General features: G+C 48.2%; 1 protein-coding gene across 1 annotated transcript in view; it reads right to left on the bottom strand.

Moving 5' to 3' along the window:
• The window catches only part of LOC144179527 (uncharacterized), a gene marked incomplete in the record, with an annotated part of 127,156 nt that overhangs the window by 2,757 nt on the left and 105,702 nt on the right, over positions 1 to 18,697 (bottom strand). Inside the window, 16 exon segments of the mRNA XM_077707919.1 lie at positions 66 to 224; positions 1,909 to 2,224; positions 2,695 to 3,250; positions 4,458 to 4,529; positions 5,997 to 6,068; positions 6,239 to 6,310; positions 7,707 to 7,781; positions 8,176 to 8,247; positions 8,334 to 8,405; positions 8,513 to 8,581; positions 10,179 to 10,284; positions 11,321 to 11,437; positions 12,716 to 12,832; positions 16,159 to 16,308; positions 16,439 to 16,514; positions 18,144 to 18,386. Coding sequence (XP_077564045.1) covers positions 66 to 224; positions 1,909 to 2,224; positions 2,695 to 3,250; positions 4,458 to 4,529; positions 5,997 to 6,068; positions 6,239 to 6,310; positions 7,707 to 7,781; positions 8,176 to 8,247; positions 8,334 to 8,405; positions 8,513 to 8,581; positions 10,179 to 10,284; positions 11,321 to 11,437; positions 12,716 to 12,832; positions 16,159 to 16,308; positions 16,439 to 16,514; positions 18,144 to 18,386 — 2,344 coding nt within the window.

The following is an 18,697-nucleotide window of genomic DNA, read 5'->3' as shown; positions in this document are numbered from 1 at the left end:
CACAGATATGTACAGCGTCCATGTTGTGCCATGAAGTGTAGCACTGCGGGCCCAGAAGGACTCACGGGCGAGCGCCTTGCTGATGGAGAGCGAGTGCTTCTTGCGGGCGAGCCCAACTCGCAGCAAGAACATGCGGAACCGGAGCGATGCGATGGTGTAGATGAGCGGGTTGGCTGCCGAGTTGGCTGGCAGCACGAACACGGCGGTCCACGCGTACGCCTCGCCTGCCAGGCAATGAAGCGCGTGCATTAGAAAATATACTACGCGCAGCGGTGAACAGGCTTGCGAAATTTGAAGAGTAGCCAAAAAACAGTGCGGGCCAATCCACCCTGTGGAGGTGGTTGGGAAGCGAAGCTTTATACACCACCTACCACGGGTGACTACGGCTCGCTTGCGTTAATCACACGTTACACTGTATCTGTAACACATTCTTTAACGGTGTGATACACACTCAGACTTAGCGTTTTCACCCAGTTATATTCTTCGTGAACGTTAAGCCAGTGCACGTTCCACGGATGCTGGTCGGTTGTATGGTATCGGTGTTGCACACGAGTCCAAAGTCTTCGAGGACGAAATGGCCGAACTACTAGCGCGCACACGGCCGCTACACGTGCCGTGGGCGGAGCGCACAGAGGCACAAGATGTCGCGTGACGCTATCACGTGGCATGCAACGAGAACGCAGGGGGTAAACCCGCAGCTGTGCTTGGTGAGTACACCGTCTGTCTCCCCCGTCTCCGCGTGCGCTCGTAGCTCAATCGGTCAGACAACGGGCTCTCTCTCTCTGTTTCTCTATTTGGTCCACGTTTGATTCCTGCCGGTGCCAGTAATTTACTTTATTTGTTCACGGGAGTTTTCTGTTGACGCCTACGGTCGCGACAGAACCCTTGACTGGTAAAGGTACAAAGCTTCGCTTTAAACACAGAAAAAGCAGATATACACCATACGGAATGTTTGTAGAGATGATTATACTTTACACTGCCGTAAAAGTGAATAAGGATATCATAGAGATTATCTGCAAACTGTACGCCAAGCATCTTAACTTTAACGATGTGGCTAGCTGTCAGCACCGTTACTCAGAAGACGCCGATCCTCATGAGAAAGCACTTTTCTGAATGTTTCAACGAACGCAGTAAGATTTAGTTTTCGTAAAATTGAGTTTATGCCAGAAGCAAAGATAACTCGGCCGCGTGATCCCGGTTATGACTGCCGGGGATTGTGCTTTGGAACTAATTACGGTCTTCAGGCCCCGAATTAATTGAGGCTTCCAATAGCTGTTTACTTTCAGAGCTGTTGAGCACTCATGTAGACTGTCTGCACAAACTTTAGTGCTTCCTGATTATTCTGATTCAACTTTAGGTTTTTAACATAAAAATATGATGGGAGCGTGGACAGAAAAACGGGTCCGCTTTGTATGGTGAAGCAGTGGGTTTATAAGGTGGGTATATAAGGGTGTGCAAGGGGTATGGCGGACCCTACTATGGAGAACGCTGAAACGCGTCGCATTGTCGAACGATTTCCTTGTTTATATGTCTGGCTTTTTGGCACAGCTGGAGTGTTGTATAAAAAGCCTATGCTAAAATGTACGCTGTGTGGAGAGGTCAATCAAATTTAGGTGTCATGCGGCAAAGCCACCTTTGTTTTTGCATTGCTGGCAGAGGTTGCCAAGGAGAAGGAAAAAAAAGGTGTGGGGGGGGGGATAGAGTTTCTACCAGAACTGCCCTCCCAAAACCACTGAGGTTAGGTCCGCAGAACTCCCCCTGAGAACCAGTTCTCTAAAAGTTGTACAACTCCCGACAGAATTTGCAGCAGTCATGGCGTTGTGAAAGCACCGTTGAAATCGGTCTATTGGCGCGCTTCCTGCGACAACAGCAGCCCTTGTTGCGTGTTCAGCTCGACGGGAGCGTTACCGGGTATGCGGACTCCGGACATGGCCATGAGCCCCATGACGATCATGGGGAACCAGCAGAGTGAGTTGGTGAAGATGATGAGCGCCATCTGGCGGCCGACCAGGCTGTCCGCCTGGGGCGGGCGCGCCGCGTGACGCTTGACAGCCGTCTTGGAGCGCCGGATGCTGAGGTACATGTAGCCGTAGGCGGCAACGATGCTGGCGAAGGCGAAGAAGTTTACGCAGAAGAACACTGCCACCGAGTACTCCCAGCCGGACGGCTTCTGGTTTGTGATGTGCAGCGCCAGGCAGACACCGGAACGCGCGTAGAACTCGCCCTGCGAAGCGGGAAAAGAAAAAAAAAAGTTCCAGATACGACTAAGCTTTACTTGCCAATGTACGGTCGCTAGCACTGATATAAAAATATCACAACATGAGATTACCCCGCTATGCCTGCTGCATCCTAAGCACTTGCTGCAGAAAGTGGTGCGCTGTCAGAAATGTCAAGGAATGATGCTAGACGAGGCCAAATCTCGAAAACGTCGAAAATATGTATTCGCGAATCAGGCTGTAACAGTCGCATGCCTTTTTAATGCCCATAAACTGGGAAATTGAGCACGATTCCAAATACACTCCAGGGTCGCCACAGGAGGCAATGCGATTACGTCGAGGCGAGGTCACGGGCTGAGTGAGATTGAAGTGTCGTCAACAAAACTGGTTTCAGTTGAGGTAACCGACCCGGAGGTCATTTGTCAAACTTTGAACGCATCAATTTTAAGGCGCCACATCAACAGCTCGACGAGTATACCTGGAAGTAGGGCTGGATGACCAAGGGCAGTGCGGCGATGGCGACGGCCGTGGCCCAGGCCGCGGCAATGAGCTGGTAGGTTCGCTTGAGGCCGAAGCGGACCATGGAGAAGGGGAAGGAGATACAGATGAGCCGGTCGGCCGTGATGAGGACCAGGGTGAAGATGGAGCTCTCGCTGGACACGGTCGACAGGAAGCCGCACAGCTTGCAGAGGGCGCTGGCGCGCCACACGTCCGAGTTCTGGATGTAGCGGCCGCGGTAGTAGATGTCAACGCTGGCGATCACGATCAGGTAGACGCCCATGAGTAGGTCGGCGCAGCCGAGCGAGAGGATCAGGGTCGAGCTGACCGGGTTGCAGTTCTTGGTCTTGAGGCGCCACGCGATGACGAACAGGTTGCCCAGCAGCGCCACCACGCCCAGCACCCAGAGGAAGGAGCGCTGCACGGGGCTGCTCATGAGGTCCTCGCACGACGAGATCTCGTCCGCCGGAGGGAGGCAGTAGTCGAACGACACCTGCGGCGACGCCAGGCAGCAGAACTTGAACGAGTCGCTGAACCTGCGCGCCGCCCATGGCGTATATAGTATATTCAGCTCTGTGTGCATGCATTCGACGACTCTGTGTATACGCGCCGCGATTTACAGGTAGTGCGGAGTTGAACGAGTTAATATGCTCTCTGGCTGTACACCAGCGCAGAGACTGGATGACGCTAAGAGGGCTGTTTACAGCTTCTCGCTGTCATCTCACTCATGTTCGGTTATTTCTAAGTGCATGTGCATCAGTAGCTAAGGAGATTTTTAACACGAAAGTGTTTTATGGCTGAACACACAAAGATTTGACTGACGTCATGTCCGTCACGGAAGTGACGCCAGTACAACAAAGCAAGCGGCCTGTGAAGGGTGCACCCCTGCACACAGGGTGCCCTTGCGGGGAAGCAACCTTTAGTACTAAAGAGTAAGATGACATGTCATCACCTCGCTACAAAAGGGAAACCAATAGCGATCATCATCATCATCAGTACGTTATACTTAGGGTTGTTCTTTTCGGGTTTATATTTTAACACAAAAGTATTTTATGCTGGGATGCACCAAGATTTCACTGACGTCATATCCGTCACGGAAATGACGCCAGTATACCTTTGCCGAAACGACCCGCCAGCAGGACGTCACTCGCCAAGTACACCCGCAAGACAGCCACCGACCCGCAAATCATGCTCATTTCGCTGCAGATTTCACTGCACATTTCATTTTCGTGTTTTAACGATTTCTATGACAGAGGAATCATCCACAGTTTTTTATCTGATCTTTCTGTCCCCGCGTTCACCATGCATGCTGATCGTCTACGCATCTGTCCGGTGGGCCGACATTCCGCAACGCGCATTCGGCGTGAGCTGTTCGGTCATTTTTCCGAACGTGACCTTTGCTGTCTTCTATGCATAATGCAACTAACTTGCGAGTGCGGATTGAAAAAAACATTGTAGAATGCGCCTCGATTCCAATAAAATGAATGTGTAGTCAAGAAAAGAAGGCGCGAAGGCGACGATGCAACTTTAATTCAATATATTTAGAGAATAGTAGAAGTTTGAGAACGTACGATACTAGTTTAAGAATCGGCGGCCAAGTATGCCCTTTTTTTTAGGGCGCTACCATCTTGACCGAGCAATGAGCAAGCACTATTTTCAAGCTGTGCAGCTTGTTCTGTAGGAAGCATGCAATATTTCTTGCGACGCGACATGCGAAAATGTCACAAAAAGAGCTTCACTTACAGGGACTCCAGAGACTGGAGACCGTGAAACATCTCGTGCGAAAAGTGCTGGATGTCGTTGCCTTGTATGTCCCTTAAAAAACAAAACAAAATACAAACAATGATCGACTCCATGCCCTATACTCGTATAATTGGACAGAAGCTGTTCACATACCAATAAAATGATCTTACAAAAATGAATTACAAATGTGCGTACAATTTCAATTTGACAGTATTCTTTTGACGATCATACTGACAGAAGAGCTGTCTTAACAAGCACAAGAAACAAAACACGATTGTTTATAGCTTACAATTTAGCATTTTTCGGGTCAATTAGCTCAATGAAACCTGGACGGAAGTCAGTTTTATTCTAGTAGAGAAACACGGGGCTGTCCGTTCCAGAGTGCTTTTGTGATACGGCTGGAACGGCTTGGGAGCGGCGGCTTCATATTATTAACGTTAAAGAATTTACGTTGGCACGGCGTCTACTCAGCTGGCATACCGAAAACGCGTCCACAAAAACTTTACCCGGCATTGCCATTAAATAAAACACAAGAAATAAAACACAAGAAAGCGCATGCCTCAGAACTAATATTAACCTAAAGAAAATAAGCGCGCCCATTCGCTGTGACCTGTTATCTAGCGCATGCATCAGAAATAATAAAAATGAAAAAAAGCACGCGATCACCAACATAGCATTTCGCCCGGAGTCTCAGCTGGCCTTTAGCTTCTGCGGAGGCAGCGACATGTTTCTGCAACTAGTAGCTACAATGATTCTCATGTCGAGGTTGTAGGCTTAGCGCCGACATCGACAGAGGACTCGTCAACGAATCTAGCCTCCAAGAGAAACGTTTTCGTGCTCTGATCTCGTAAGAATGTGCTCCAGGATCCTCTGGAACTTTTTTGTACTAAAACAGAGACTGATAGTAATTCATAGTACCTGCCGAGATAAAACTTCTCACATTTGTGTAGTCGTTTCAGTAGTCCAACGTCATGCAATTTGTTTCGGGATAGTTTCAATCAATCAATCAATCAATCAATCAATCAATCAATCAATCAATCAATCAATCAATCAATCAATCAATCAATCAATCAATCAATCAATCAATCAATCAATCAATCAATCAATCAATCAATCAATCAATCAATCAATCAATCAATCAATCAAACTTTATTTTCTGTGGAAAGAAAGAGTTATAGCCGTTTTCCGTAACATGTATACTCCTCCCGTACACAACCATGCATTGACTGCAGGCGGGAATTCGCAATTGTTTACAACTCCGCGATGAACTAAGCACGACAGGTAAATGAAGCTCTTTGTAATGGCAGAGCCAGTTTAGCGGTCAACTGCACTGATTTTTTTCTCAAGAGATCTGCATTAGACTGAGAGCTACAGAGCCTCGCTACAGAGCTACAGAGAAAGTTGACTTTTTCACAAAGTGTATTCTGCTGACGGACCTCAAAACGAAGGCGTTCCGAGGAGTGAGCACTATATACAGCTCTGCTGTGAAAACGAAACGTACATGTGCGGTTGATGGTTCCAAGTTATGAATAAACTCACAGGCTGGTCACGCTCTTCAATCCTTGAAATGCCCCATCTTCCACGTACTCCAGCTTGTTGTTCCGCAGATTGCTAAAAACGAATTTACGCGACGTTGGGTTACAAAGGGATGTCTACCGTATTGCAGCAACTTAAAGTAAGTTCACAAAGCAAATAATGTTAAACAGAAACAGTCCCAACTATAGATTTCAACAAATGAAAGAATAACAAAGCTTGAGCAGTAAAGTTCTCTGCAGACTTACAGCGTAGTGACCCGGTCTAGGCCGACGAATGTGTTCTTCTTTAGCCCCGAGAGAGCCATTCCGCTCAAGTTTCTGTCAGGGTGGTAATGCGAGAACCATTATTAGGTAAATAGAGTTACGAGATGAAATAAAGCTCAGTACAGTACGTTGTTGGGCTAATTGGTGCTGCATCTTTAAGTAGAAAAACTGCGGGTGATGGACATGACTAGAACGTCCTGCCTTCTTCGTTATAGTCCTGTCTATTACGCGCAGTTTTTACACTTAAAGACGAGAAGAAATAATTCAAGCACTTGCAAGCTGACGCATTCCCCCAGGGGCAAAGCATGGAATTCACGGAAACTCTCCTGGCCGGTATAGTTGCTGCATATGCTTTAGGTGTTGGCATTTGCGCAGTACAGTGAGCAGCATCCCAGCGACATCTGTTTCGTGCGAACAGAGACCGACACGAGCTGTGTTCTAGCGTCCTTTTGTGCAAAAAAAAAAAAAAAAAAAGAAAGCCCCCGGTATTTAGGGGCACATTTGGCGATTTCATTTGGTTACGTTGAGCGTGCGTGCGTCGCCTACGGCCACTGCTCTAGAGAAAATTGGTAGCAGTTGTGAAAAACGAGCGACACATTGATGAAAGAGTTCACACTCGAGCGAATCGCTTAGAAACAAGCGAAAAACATTGTCTATTTGTTTGTCTGAACCGCACAAGTCCCCCCCTTCTTACGACACAAGGACAGGGAGAACAACATGCAACCTCACGTGTTTATATAAGGCCAGCAAGAACTAAAGACAGAGACAATGTAAATCACAAACGAGCGCTCGTTTATATAGAGAGCTTGTACCTTTCTCGTCTAATTTATGCTTGTCCTACGAGCATTGTCGCACTCCTGGGTAAACATCAGCCGACTGGATTATACTCCTAGACGATTGAAAAGCCAGCATATTGTGTTCGTCCAATTCTTGCACAACTTTGTTGCGTTTTACATGAAGTGTCGCGTAAGTTATGACGGCGAAGACGTTTAAGGCTTCGTCGTTTTCCTGGGGTAACATTTACCATAGCGTGACGACAACGAATTAACGATACCGTGATGATAGCAGGTAATGGTAAAGTGAGGTCCTCATAGCTCAGGGGTGGCTTCGGTGCGGTAACCCCCCCCCCCCCCCCCCCAGAACTTGAAAAAAAAACACATAATGTCAGCTTTTGCTATTCAGCATATGTTCTTTAGTTCAGGAACTTTAGTTGAATCTGATAAGAATAGCTATATGGGCCGCATCATCGTTCTCTCCTAGACTTTATACGCGAAGCGAACATTCTCATGTTCATCTAACAAACTTTCCTCATCATCAACTCATACCCCTTATCTATGCCCTGTGGCAAAATAAACGATAAAAAAAAGTACCGTTAGGACTGCCGTTGGTGCATAGACCTCAGAATCAAAATATCTTAATACAGGTATGTCGCAAGTCAGCGGATACTTACAGAAACGTCAATTTGTTGAGGCCGACAAATGCTCCAGCCTTAATTTCAGAGAGAATCGGGTTGTTTTCCAAGTGCCTGCAAATGAAAAGGCGTCAGGTCGGAGATGAATTTCAGAAAGAGAAGCCTTCTAAAATATTCTTTTTAAAGTACAAAAAATGGAGACCGGTAAAGGGAGTCGAGTAATAAAGATTACGAGAGCAATCGGCAAAAACTTTATAGACCAATAACAAAGCGGCGAAGTTGGCTTCTTTGTTTAGCTTTGCCTTTACAATGGCCAAATTCGCTATGCTCAAAGCACAGGCTAAGCATTTTTTTTTTCACTGCAAGGCTGTTTGTATTACATATACACATGCTCGATTATCGCGTGTTTTCGAACTCGAAAGGCGTTTCCATGCGCGTTGCCATTGCAAACACACAACACTATGAAGAAAGGAGCAAACTGTTTGCTGAAGAAGGTGTCGATACTCACAGAAACCTCACGTTCTTCAGGCCAGCAAATGCGGCAGTTTCTATTTGCACGATCCTGTTGTTCCTAAGGTCCCTACAAAACAACGACACAAAGGAAACAAATGCGATGGCGGTCGACAGTGCATTACACTAATGGAGACGGCCACTGAAGTCACTTACAAGAGGTAAAGATTTTTGAGCTCAATAAACTTGTTGGATGGTAACACTGTCAACCCGTTGTACTGCAATATCCTGAAAAAAAAAAAGCAACCGAGAAACATGCGTTGGGCGGAGTAAATAATACCTTAGCGTTGGCGCTTATGCTTTGAGAGGTGTGAGTAACCAACTATTTCTCTTACAGTTCTCCCAGTCTTTTAAAAGGTGAGAAGTTGGACTTCAGGATATCCAAGCGGTTGAAGCTGAAATTTCTGAAAAAGGAAAGAACGGAATTTGTATCTTTTCGAGAGAGAGAGAGAGAGAGAGAGAGAGAGAGAGAGAGAGAGAGAGAGAGAGAGAGAGAGAGAGAGAGAGAGAGAGAGAGAGAGAGAGAGTAAATGTTTATTGAAAAGGAGAAGATGTCGGCCTGAGAAAGTGATCTTGGGCCTGCTACTTCCCACTGGGGGAAGGTATTGGGGATAAAAAGAGAAAGGAATGAATATGGAAGGTATGGGAAATGACAATGAAATCGACAAATGAACTATGTACAAGCCGTAAAACCTCACATACAACGGGGCGCTGAATCAGACGGATACAGTCCACTTTTCAGCACATGATTATCATCCATAAGAAAAAAAATATTGAGACATTATTTCGCAGTCTGTTAAATTTTGTCGCAACCTAGAGCCGAGAATCCAGAGAGGAGTCGCTAATAAATGTAAGCAGGGCTTTAACGGCTAGGCTTTGTTTCCTGTTGTCAGCCCACAAGTCCAAAATCTTTTGTTCGGACAGAGGGCAGAGTTTCCAAGCGTAGTAATGCTGCCTCAAGGTTCTTTCGCTCACCGGAGTACTTTGGACAAGAGCTAAGCAAATGTTCGATAGTCTCAGGACAACCGCACAGAAGGCAGTCCGGGCTGTCCTCCCGTCCGATTGTGTGGAGATACTTCCGGCTCAATGCTACTCCAAGACGCAGCCTTGCAATATAGCCAGGCAATGCTGGAGGCATTGCACGGGCTTAAAATAGGATGACGTCATTAGGTGAGGACAGTTGTCTTTAACACTGATCTGCCCTAAGAAGGGCACACGGACTAAGGGGTGGGATAAAGATGAAACTCTTTAAGCGTTGCAGCCTGTTTCTCGCTGAAACTACAGCGCTCAATTGTAGCCTCGCGTAGCCAAAGAAGCAGTCGCTCTTTATTCCGCCCCTCACTGACGTCACCAGTGTGGATCGCGGAGTGGGATTCGCGACTGAGGCGCCCACCATCAGGCACACGCTGACTTACGTATCAAAATATTTAACGAGGACCCCAGCAGCGCTTACAGTGGAAAAATGAAAAAAAAAAAAAAAAAAGCTCGCACTCTAACGCGTAAGACTTGAAGGTAGCGAAGCTGTACGCAACCTTCACGACCATCAGAAATGTTGTAGTCCATGATTGCAGGCGATTTGCTTCTTTTTCGTTGCCGCAACGACCTTTATCATGGAGAGGCGTGCGTTATGGCATGTCTTTCTCGTTCCGAGCAAGTGTTACCACTATTACGGCGAACATTGGAGTTTCTTTGTTCTTTTTGGCCAACCAAGCCAGTCTCCCTAAGTGGGTATGCTTGGCTTGATACACGTGCGCAGGGGACGCTGGCGGTCGTCGCGGGGCACGCACACACGAGCGCTCGGCATTTTCTTGATTTTGTTAACTGCATGGCGGTCGCCGCGAGGCTCGCACTCAGGTGCGCGAGCTCGGCAATTTCTTGGTATTTTTAACTGCGGACAGGAAAAATTACGATTTTCTACACAGCTTCGCTGTTAAAAGAAAGAGTAACGACCCGTTTTTTGTTGGCCGGGGAAAACCGCCGTGTCATACAAAGGCTACTCACAGCTTTCGCACGAGGTGAGAGAGGTCGTCAGGAAGCGCCACCAAGTTCTTCTCGATGCACTTGACAAAGTGACCTCTGCATTCGCACGCCGACGGACATTTCAGGTCTGCGTGAATGAAAAGGAGGAGAGAGTCAAGACGGAAACTGCCTTTGAATCGTTCCTGATGATGCTTCCCTCGCGGCTTCACTTTGCGGTCGCCTATAGCTAAACCCATAGTTATCGGTGTCACGGAGAAAAACCAGCGTTCGTGTTTATTTTTATTTTTTTGAAAACGCCAGTGTAGCAACTTGCCAAACTCACCATTCTGCTGACAGTGTCACCTGAGTGCGGAAAATCGCCCGGGGTAAGCATCGGACAACACATTTCGGCGGGCGATGTGCTAACGCGTCTTTGTTCCTCTCAAGCTATAGTGAGAGTTCACAAAAAGAAAAAAAAGAGAGTCGAAAGGGGTAAGGACACAGCCAGCATACGCAACGTGCATGGTGACCACGATGCCCACACTGCCGATGACCTGTTTGGGCCAGCATTACTCAGTTGTTTCGTGGATTGCAAAACGCATTTCGGTTAACGCGTGCGCACATAATTTAACGTCCACCCACTTATCAGTCTCCGGCCGCGTTCCCTAGATCAGATTGTATTTATGGAGGACCAGCTTCTAACCAGAAATCGAGAAACGGGCCTCATGGAACACCGCAGACGTGGAGCCTTAATTGCACCTACCTCATTGCTCCAAGCTCCTGCCCTGGTAGCGTCTCTGAAGCCCCTGAGGTACCCAAGCGTCAGTAAGCATATGCTGTGAGTTTACTCATCGGTGCGGTTTTTTTTAAAATAAAGGCTCGCAGTAAGAAGTGCGTTACTGCTTCTGGGAAAAGAAACCAGCATCGTTCTGAAACATTTCTGGTCTGAAATGCACCACACACAAACAGTTCCCAGTTCCTCTTTTTTAAAAGGCCAACGCGGTCGTGCCTCATAACGACAGGCGGTCGACTGGATATAACACCGGATGTAAAGTCCGAACGTAAAGCCCCGTTCCGCCATTTCTGGGCACCCGAGCTAATGCTTGAAATTTCCGTAAGTGAATTGAAACCGAGTTGAGCAAAAGGAAAAGCCCAAAAGGCAACGCTGCATGCCAGGCACGTACCGCAGAGCTGCTCGTCGTCTCCGTGCCTGCACTGGCGCATGCCGTCGCAGAGCTGGTGCAGAGCCACGCACGAGCTCTGGTTGCGGCACTTGTAGCGTCCGGGGCACGTGTACTTGTCTGCCAGGAACGGGACATTCGGGGTTGAGGAGGAGGAAGAGGGGGGGTTCAAAACAGCAATGAAGCGGTTAAGGTGGCGTGGACGCGGGCTAGTAAAAACAAAATGATCGAGAAGCTTCGCACATAATTAGCCCACGAAGAAGCGAAACAGAAACAACAAGGAACACCTGACGCTACCCCCTATTTGTTTGAAGTTCTCTCAGCGAGAACTTTGCTTGATTTTGATTGATTGAAAAGAAAACTAAAAACGCTCGTGCGTACAAGTTTTTGGCGGATGGTAAAGGTATCCACGTGGTCTAATTTAATCCGCACACAGCGCGTTTTACAGGCTAGAAGTAGCTTCGGTCTATGAAATCACAATTAAAAAAATTAAACGTGTACGTCACTCAAATTCCACGCATTTCCTCCAAAGCCTGTCACATCTTTTAGGGGCGAAGCAGCTTAGGAGTTCGGGCTGTCGGCGGATCCTGTCGTCTCATGTAGTCACGGTACTGCAACACCGGGACACTCGTTTTCCAACACCTCGCGCTAGAACGCATGCTGCGGCGTGTGACCCGAAGACTATACTCTATATGTATCTCCCCCTTCCCTCACAACCCCAACCACACCCTCATTGGCTCTGGCCTTCCTGTCAAATAAAAGCTTCAACTAACTAACTAACTTGCGGCCAGTCTGTTTCTCATTTAATTGCTTAAAACCGGTTCAACGAAGGATAGGGTGCCACCGTCTCTGCAAGCGCGTGATTGCTCGATCCTCTCACTAGCGCTTCTCCGGTGCCCAATCAGCGCTCGCCGTGTGAAAGAGAGATACTTACAATCTTTGAATACACTTATACACGTCATGCTTCGCTCGTCCCCAGGTTTCATGTTAGTGGACACGGCCCGGGATTTTTTCTCACGCATTTTTGCTGAAGCTACTGTTTTCTACAGAATTTTAGCCTGCCCGGCAACTGTATAAAAATAAACCGTTATATTTGAACTTAACTTTATTAATTTGACTTAAAAACCTGTATAGTTCAGTCATAATATATACTAAGTTCCCGAAATGCTCACGAACAATTACAATCTACCTTTTTTGTGTGCAAGAATGCAGCTTTTTATTTTTTGCGTCTTCGCTAAAGTTACGTGCGACAACTTGAATTACTTAAGCTCCAGTAGATGCCAGCATTGAGCTTGTAGTCTCGTTTATAAGGTACGTCAGGATACACGGTTCACATATTACAGAAAGAAAAAGAGTAACATGGCTTCAGACGGCTCGCATATTGCGCGGCGTACTCACTGCACTGTATCTCGTCTTCGCCGCCAATGCAGTCCCACTTTCCGTCGCACAGGAAGTGCGACGGAATGCAGTACGACCTCGTGCACTTGACGTAGTCCTCCGGACAGACCACGTTCTCTGAAACGCGCGGAGGAAGGTAAAATGCACCCGGTTACACACCTTCAGATTCCTCGCTTCCAGTAACAGCAATGGAACGCCTGAAATGACCGGCCTGTGAGCGTTGGCCTTCCGGGGACGCGTTCACTGCCGTGTCACGCGTGAAAACAGGAGTCGACCCATCCCGGTGCTTCTGAATGCGCAAAAATTGTAGCGGAAGAGGACTGCGATGGGAATCGAAATCCTGGGCTCTATTCTCGACAAAGCAGCGCAAAACCCTTCTTCCGATTCCTGGGACCCGCCGCGGTGGCTCAGTGGCTAAGGCGTTGCGCTGCTGAGCACGAGGTCGCGGGTTCGATTCCCGGCCGCGGCGTCCGCTTTTCTGATGGAGGCGAAAAGCAAAAACGTCCGTGTGTACGAGATTTCGGCACGCATTAAAGATCCCCAGGTAGTCAAAATTAATCCGGAGCCCTCCACTACGGCGCGCCTGATCGCCTGCGTTGCGTCGGCGCGTTAAACCCTACAATCAAATTAATCTTCCAATTCTTGAGCGACCTTCACAACAAAACGTAACGCCGATTAGGACAGGCCTTTGAAAAAAAATTTCTGAACCTGCAGAGAAAATCGAGAATAGGGCCCTGGTTTATGCTGTCTCTAACACGAACGTGTTTCTTTTACAGGTTACAACGGCTGTAGGTAATTATTAATTATAATTATTTTTCTTGCTTATCGTACTTAATAATTCATGTCGGAGGAAATGGTAAAAGGTGCAAGGCAAGCCACCGCAAAGTAGTCGTTGCCAGAATTGCTTGTCATTATTTCTGACACCCAGATGGGCTTCCAGATTTATTTGCAACCGCCTCCTTTATTCTTGCTATTTTGATCTAGGTGACGCAAATGACACGTACCGCGATGAGTTCTTTTGTGTCCAGGAATTTGTTATAATGCAAAAACCTGTAAGTGCTTATGGGTACCCGGACTTTCTTGCAAACCAGCAATGACGTTGTAGCCCGACTTGTTTTTATTCCCGCCTCTGAACCATGTGGCATGGGATCAATGTCGGGTAGTGAAAAAATCGTTTTGTTTTTATAACCGCCCTAAAGGAGTGCGTTCACGAATGCAGAAAACAATGGAAGGTTGGCTGTGCACTAAAAAAAGTACTCCTAAAACACTCGAACATAAAGTAGGGAAAGGCTGTTTCGCTTCTGCGCTGTTTCTGTATCTGTAACCATCGTGCACGACGGCTTTCATCAGCATTCAGCGATGCTGTTTTTCTTTGTCCCGTTCTCCATCACTGCCTTTGGTGCTTTCCCACACGCGGGTCAAGATCCGTCCATTTGCTCTTCGTCCCGACGAGAAGATGGGTTGCCGTGGTCGTAATTGTTATGGCTCGCAATGTTTGCATTGAGTTTAAGACGGAAGCGCTCGCGAGCAGCCTACGGCAACGCCGGCGATACCATGACTTGGTGAAGTTGCGTTTTCGGCCCAACGCCGGTGCTGCCCGCCGCGCAAATACGCCTAGTCATGTCTGTCTAGACAGCCGGTTGCTTTCGCTCGCAGACGATTCTTCAGATGCAGTACCCTCGCTCTCGTGCTCGGATTTTGGGCCGTTTTGCGCAGTTGCTTGCGCGGAAGCGCCGAGGAAATTGTTCGGCAGACGTTCCCCTATGGAAGTGGGAGTTGTGCGGATATGTGCCGAAGTGGCAGTGACGTAGTTGGGGCAGTTCCCTGTGGACTAAACGACGACTGATATTCATCTGTGGTGCTGCGCAGTTTCCGTCGGTATTCGCTGCACTTAGCTGAACTGCGGTGAAAATAACTTTCCTGCTGTTTTGAGTTTTCAAAAGGTGACAACTGGTTAGGTTTACCATTTCCAAGCTAGATGTTGCCGGCAAGTTGGCTACAACAAAAATTGTACGCATCAGAGGCTGCAGTGTGCGCAAGGCCTGTTTTTGTGTCAGCCGCAGTGGTGGTGATGGAAGAGACTGCAGGCGAGGAGCAACTTAGAGAACACGTTCTGGGACTTGTGCGTTGACTAATGACTATGGTGATACAAGGTGTTTTCTGCGGGAGTTGTTTGCCGCCGGCTGGATCTACGGATGGATCAGAATGGAACCAAGATTGCCGGTAAGCTTACTATTTAAACCGTCATTTTCCCCTGAATGAAAACGGTGTATAATTCGCTCACAGAAAATTATTGATAGCCACAATAGCCGCTGCAAACGGGTTAGAGAAATAGCAAGATTTTTCTGGCCGCGATTTTTGCACCTTGTTACACTTCGTCTTTCGTGAATGTGTTTGCGAATTACTCTAACCTCAGCAGTTATCAGCAAATTGCATTCTTAGCACTTCAAAAGTCCGTCCGTCCGTCCGTCCGTCCGTCCGTCTGTCTGTCTGTCTGTCTGTCTGTCCGTCTGTCTGTCTGTCTGTCTGTCCGTCCGTCCGTCCGCCTGTCCGCCCGTCCGTCTGTCTGTCTGTCTGTCTGTCTGTCTGTCTGTCTGTCTGTCTGTCTGTCTGTCTGTCTGTCTGTTCTAAAAAATAATAAAAACGATTTTCACCTATGAGAAAATGGCGGCCGATTTGGACGTGCGAGCGAGTGCAAGCTGATCTTGGAACGACGGTGCCACCTGGGGTATGCAGATTGAAATGGACGATGGGGATTCACGGTATAAAGGAGCCAAATGGAGTAGCAGACGGTCAGAAAATCTCTTTCATCCCTAGTGATCACAAATAGTTGCATAATGATCATGATGATCACAAATAGTTGCATAATTGCTGATACCAATCAATAAAATATTCCCACGGTTCATCGTTGCCAATAACTGTTGGATTTGTTTCCTCACCTGCTTTCGCATTTTCTGATCGTCTGCTACCTCATTTGGCGCCTTCCACGGTAGGAAGGAGCCAAATGAGGTAGCAGACGATCAGAAAACCTGCTTTCACATTTTCTGATCATCTGCTACTCCATTTGGCTCCTTCCAGCCGTGGAAGGAGCGTGAATCCCCATCGTCAGTTTCGCTCTGCATAACCCAGTTGGCGCCGTCGTTTCAAGATGAACTTGCAGTGTCTCGCACGTTCAAATCGACTGCCATCTTCCCATAGGCGAAAATCGTTTTATTTATTTTCAGAATAAACAGGAAAGTACCGTCGTTGTTCCCGGTGTCAAACAAAATAGACCCCAAAATGTGACCTTCGTGTGAAGTTTGAGCGGGAACCGAACAGCGGTTCGCTCAGGAAAAAAAAAATTTAAAGTGTTTCAATTATCGTCGTAACACACTGAGCTCCAAGCTGGTGCTCAAGCTTTGTTTCCCCTCTTCGAAGAAAATGGCTCCAGTGGAGGCACTCACCGCATCCCCGGAGGTGGGACACGTCCCTGCAGCCGGCCTGGAAGCCGAACTGGTCGAATCCGTACAGACACTTGGTGCTGATGTTCACGAAGTGGCCCGTCCGGCAGCGCAGGAAGTTCTGCGACGAGTCGCACTCTTCCGTCGACGACACTGCAGCGCGAGATGGCCGCGGGGGAGGAGGGGGGGGGGGGGGGCGGGGGACGTAACTCAGTGTACGCGGTAGAGTGTGGCAATATGGGGGATAGTAATAATTATCTTTTAACTGAAAAGTTGTACATGCCTTGCTTGAAGCATTCCAGGGGACCGATCGTGTGGTAGCCAGCTTGGCCAGCCTTGTAAGTGTTGCCGAAACGCAACTGAAAATGAAAAGTTAAGAAATTGTGAGCAAGCCAAGGGAGCATAGCTTTAAATATTTTCCGCGTTAGAATATTAAGCCCCGCGCGCAGAAAGCCTAACTCAAAATCGCCTATAACTTGAGGGGGAGAGAGAGAGAGAGAGAGAGAGAGAGAGAGAGAGAGAGAGAGAGAGAGAGAGAGAGAGAGAGAGAGAGAGAGAGAGAGAGAGAGAGAGAGAGAGAGAGAGAGAGAGAGACTATACGTTATATTTAAATGGGAAAAGGTTTCATAAGGCGTCCTCGTTTCAGGGTTCCTGGAGTTGGGGCAGCATCGGCGGCCTCCATGATTAGGCGTAGATGATCTTGCAGGCCATAGTTGGCCAAGGCTCTCTCCCCCTCCCAAAAAAAAGAGCATAATACCCATAAAGAAAGCTGATTGGCGGTATGCATGATATTTTTTTCCCTAAAATTACCAAGATTTAGAAGAAAATGGCAGTCGCAGTAAAGCGCGTGTTTTCTTAACTGTGTGTTTACTTGGCTTGGTGGACATCAGGAAAAAATTGGCGCAGCATGCCCTAGTGTGCAAGGCTGAAGAAACAGCAGCGCTGGCGGCCCCTCTCTTTCGGTTGGAGACCCTGCTGTTGCACCTTTGTCGCTAAAAGTTCTCCATGACTGGCAGCCTGCCCGGGTCGTTTTGTCCGCAGGCTTTCGCATCCCTCCCAAAGTGGACCGCGTTAGCACGCGCTAGAACCAGAGGCAACCGGCTGCGCGAACTGGGAATCTGTAGCGCGAGCTGTCCTGTGCCGCTCACTTCAGGCGCGAACGCACCTTAACTGTTTTCTTGGTACTTATTTGCAGGACGTTGTTATTGTTATAAACTTCATTAGAAAGGAAGGCCAAAGGCCAGGAGGGGGGGGGAGGGGGGAGGAAGGGAATGGGGAGGGCGGAGCGCAGTTCTTATGATGCCGTCTTCAAGGGTTCTCTTAAGAAGTCGTGCAGACCACGGCTAAATTGCCCGTACTAGGTGTGAGAGGGATGTCGGGTCGATGTAGGCTCACTTGGCGCAAGCCCACGCGCAAGCCTGGACGACGCCGGGCGCTCCTCACGAGGCGCACGCTCACGTGCGCTCGGTAATTTTTCTTGGTATTATTTTGCGAACGCTTTTTGCAAGCGCCACCGGACCAAGCTCAAGCTTAAACAGCTGTGCTGTTAAAATATCAGCTATGACGATAATGGTCTCTGACCACAAAAAGCCTTAACTTATTTTTAAAGTAATAATCGTAGACGTTTTTTTATTTGTTTTTTAAAAATGGAGTCCACCCGTAATGTAGACACCTCAACGCAGAACCACGTGCACAGCCAACGATAGGGAGAGCCTCGCGTCCTCCTCCCGTGCTGTTTTGGAGACGCCCGGGTCTCCGCAAACAACAATGAAAAGCGACTGCGGCTTTTCCCTTCGATCACCGCTGCCAGGTGGGGCCCGCGTGACTCGCGTGGCGATGTCACGCGTTCCTCCTCTAAAGGGGCGATTGCAGCAACATCGACCTTCCCGGCTGGTTTTCGTCCACACGAATGCTTAAAAATATCTCCCGTCACGAAGTTCACTTCCGGCTCAAAGCGCGCAAAGCAGCCGGAGCTCGTGGCGACGTGCCTTTCGGATGGGCAGCTTGTCCTTGTCGGTGATGTACCCCTGGTCCTCGAGCCAGTGGAACTCGGCGTTGGAGTCGCAGTTGCAGCGCTGGTCGGGGCTGAAGCAGTCCGGGTAGCAGGCGCACGTGAGGTTCTCCGAGGCGCCGCCCCAGTAGAACTGCGGCTCGCCCTCCACGCTCTCCCACCACGACAGCGGCCGCTCGTCCGAGTAGCCGAAGCCCGCGCCGACGCCGCTGCACTCCCACTGCGGAATTGCGTCACGCGGGTCACATAACAAACACGTACACAGTCTAACCTCGTTATAAGGAAGTAGTATAAGGACAACAAATTAATTCGTTATAACCGATATTAGTTATAACAGTAGAGGTAAAAATAAGCTATAGCAAATCGACAATTAGGCTCGCGCAAAAATTCCTGATACAGAAATGCATTTTTAAAGGTTTCGAACCCACTAAGAACAAGGTAACCCTTACCTTTTACCTTGTTGCATTTCACGCTCATTGGACCGGAACATGAGTACGTGAAATTGCAACAGAACACAGTTCACTTGACAAA

This window comes from Haemaphysalis longicornis, unplaced genomic scaffold (assembly GCF_048455015.1).
Source record: "Haemaphysalis longicornis isolate Haplotype H1 unplaced genomic scaffold, Haemaphysalis longicornis Haplotype H1 scaffold_4, whole genome shotgun sequence".
Classification (NCBI taxonomy): Eukaryota; Metazoa; Arthropoda; class Arachnida; order Ixodida; family Ixodidae; genus Haemaphysalis; species Haemaphysalis longicornis.
This window is presented reverse-complemented; position numbering and strand designations above follow the sequence as displayed.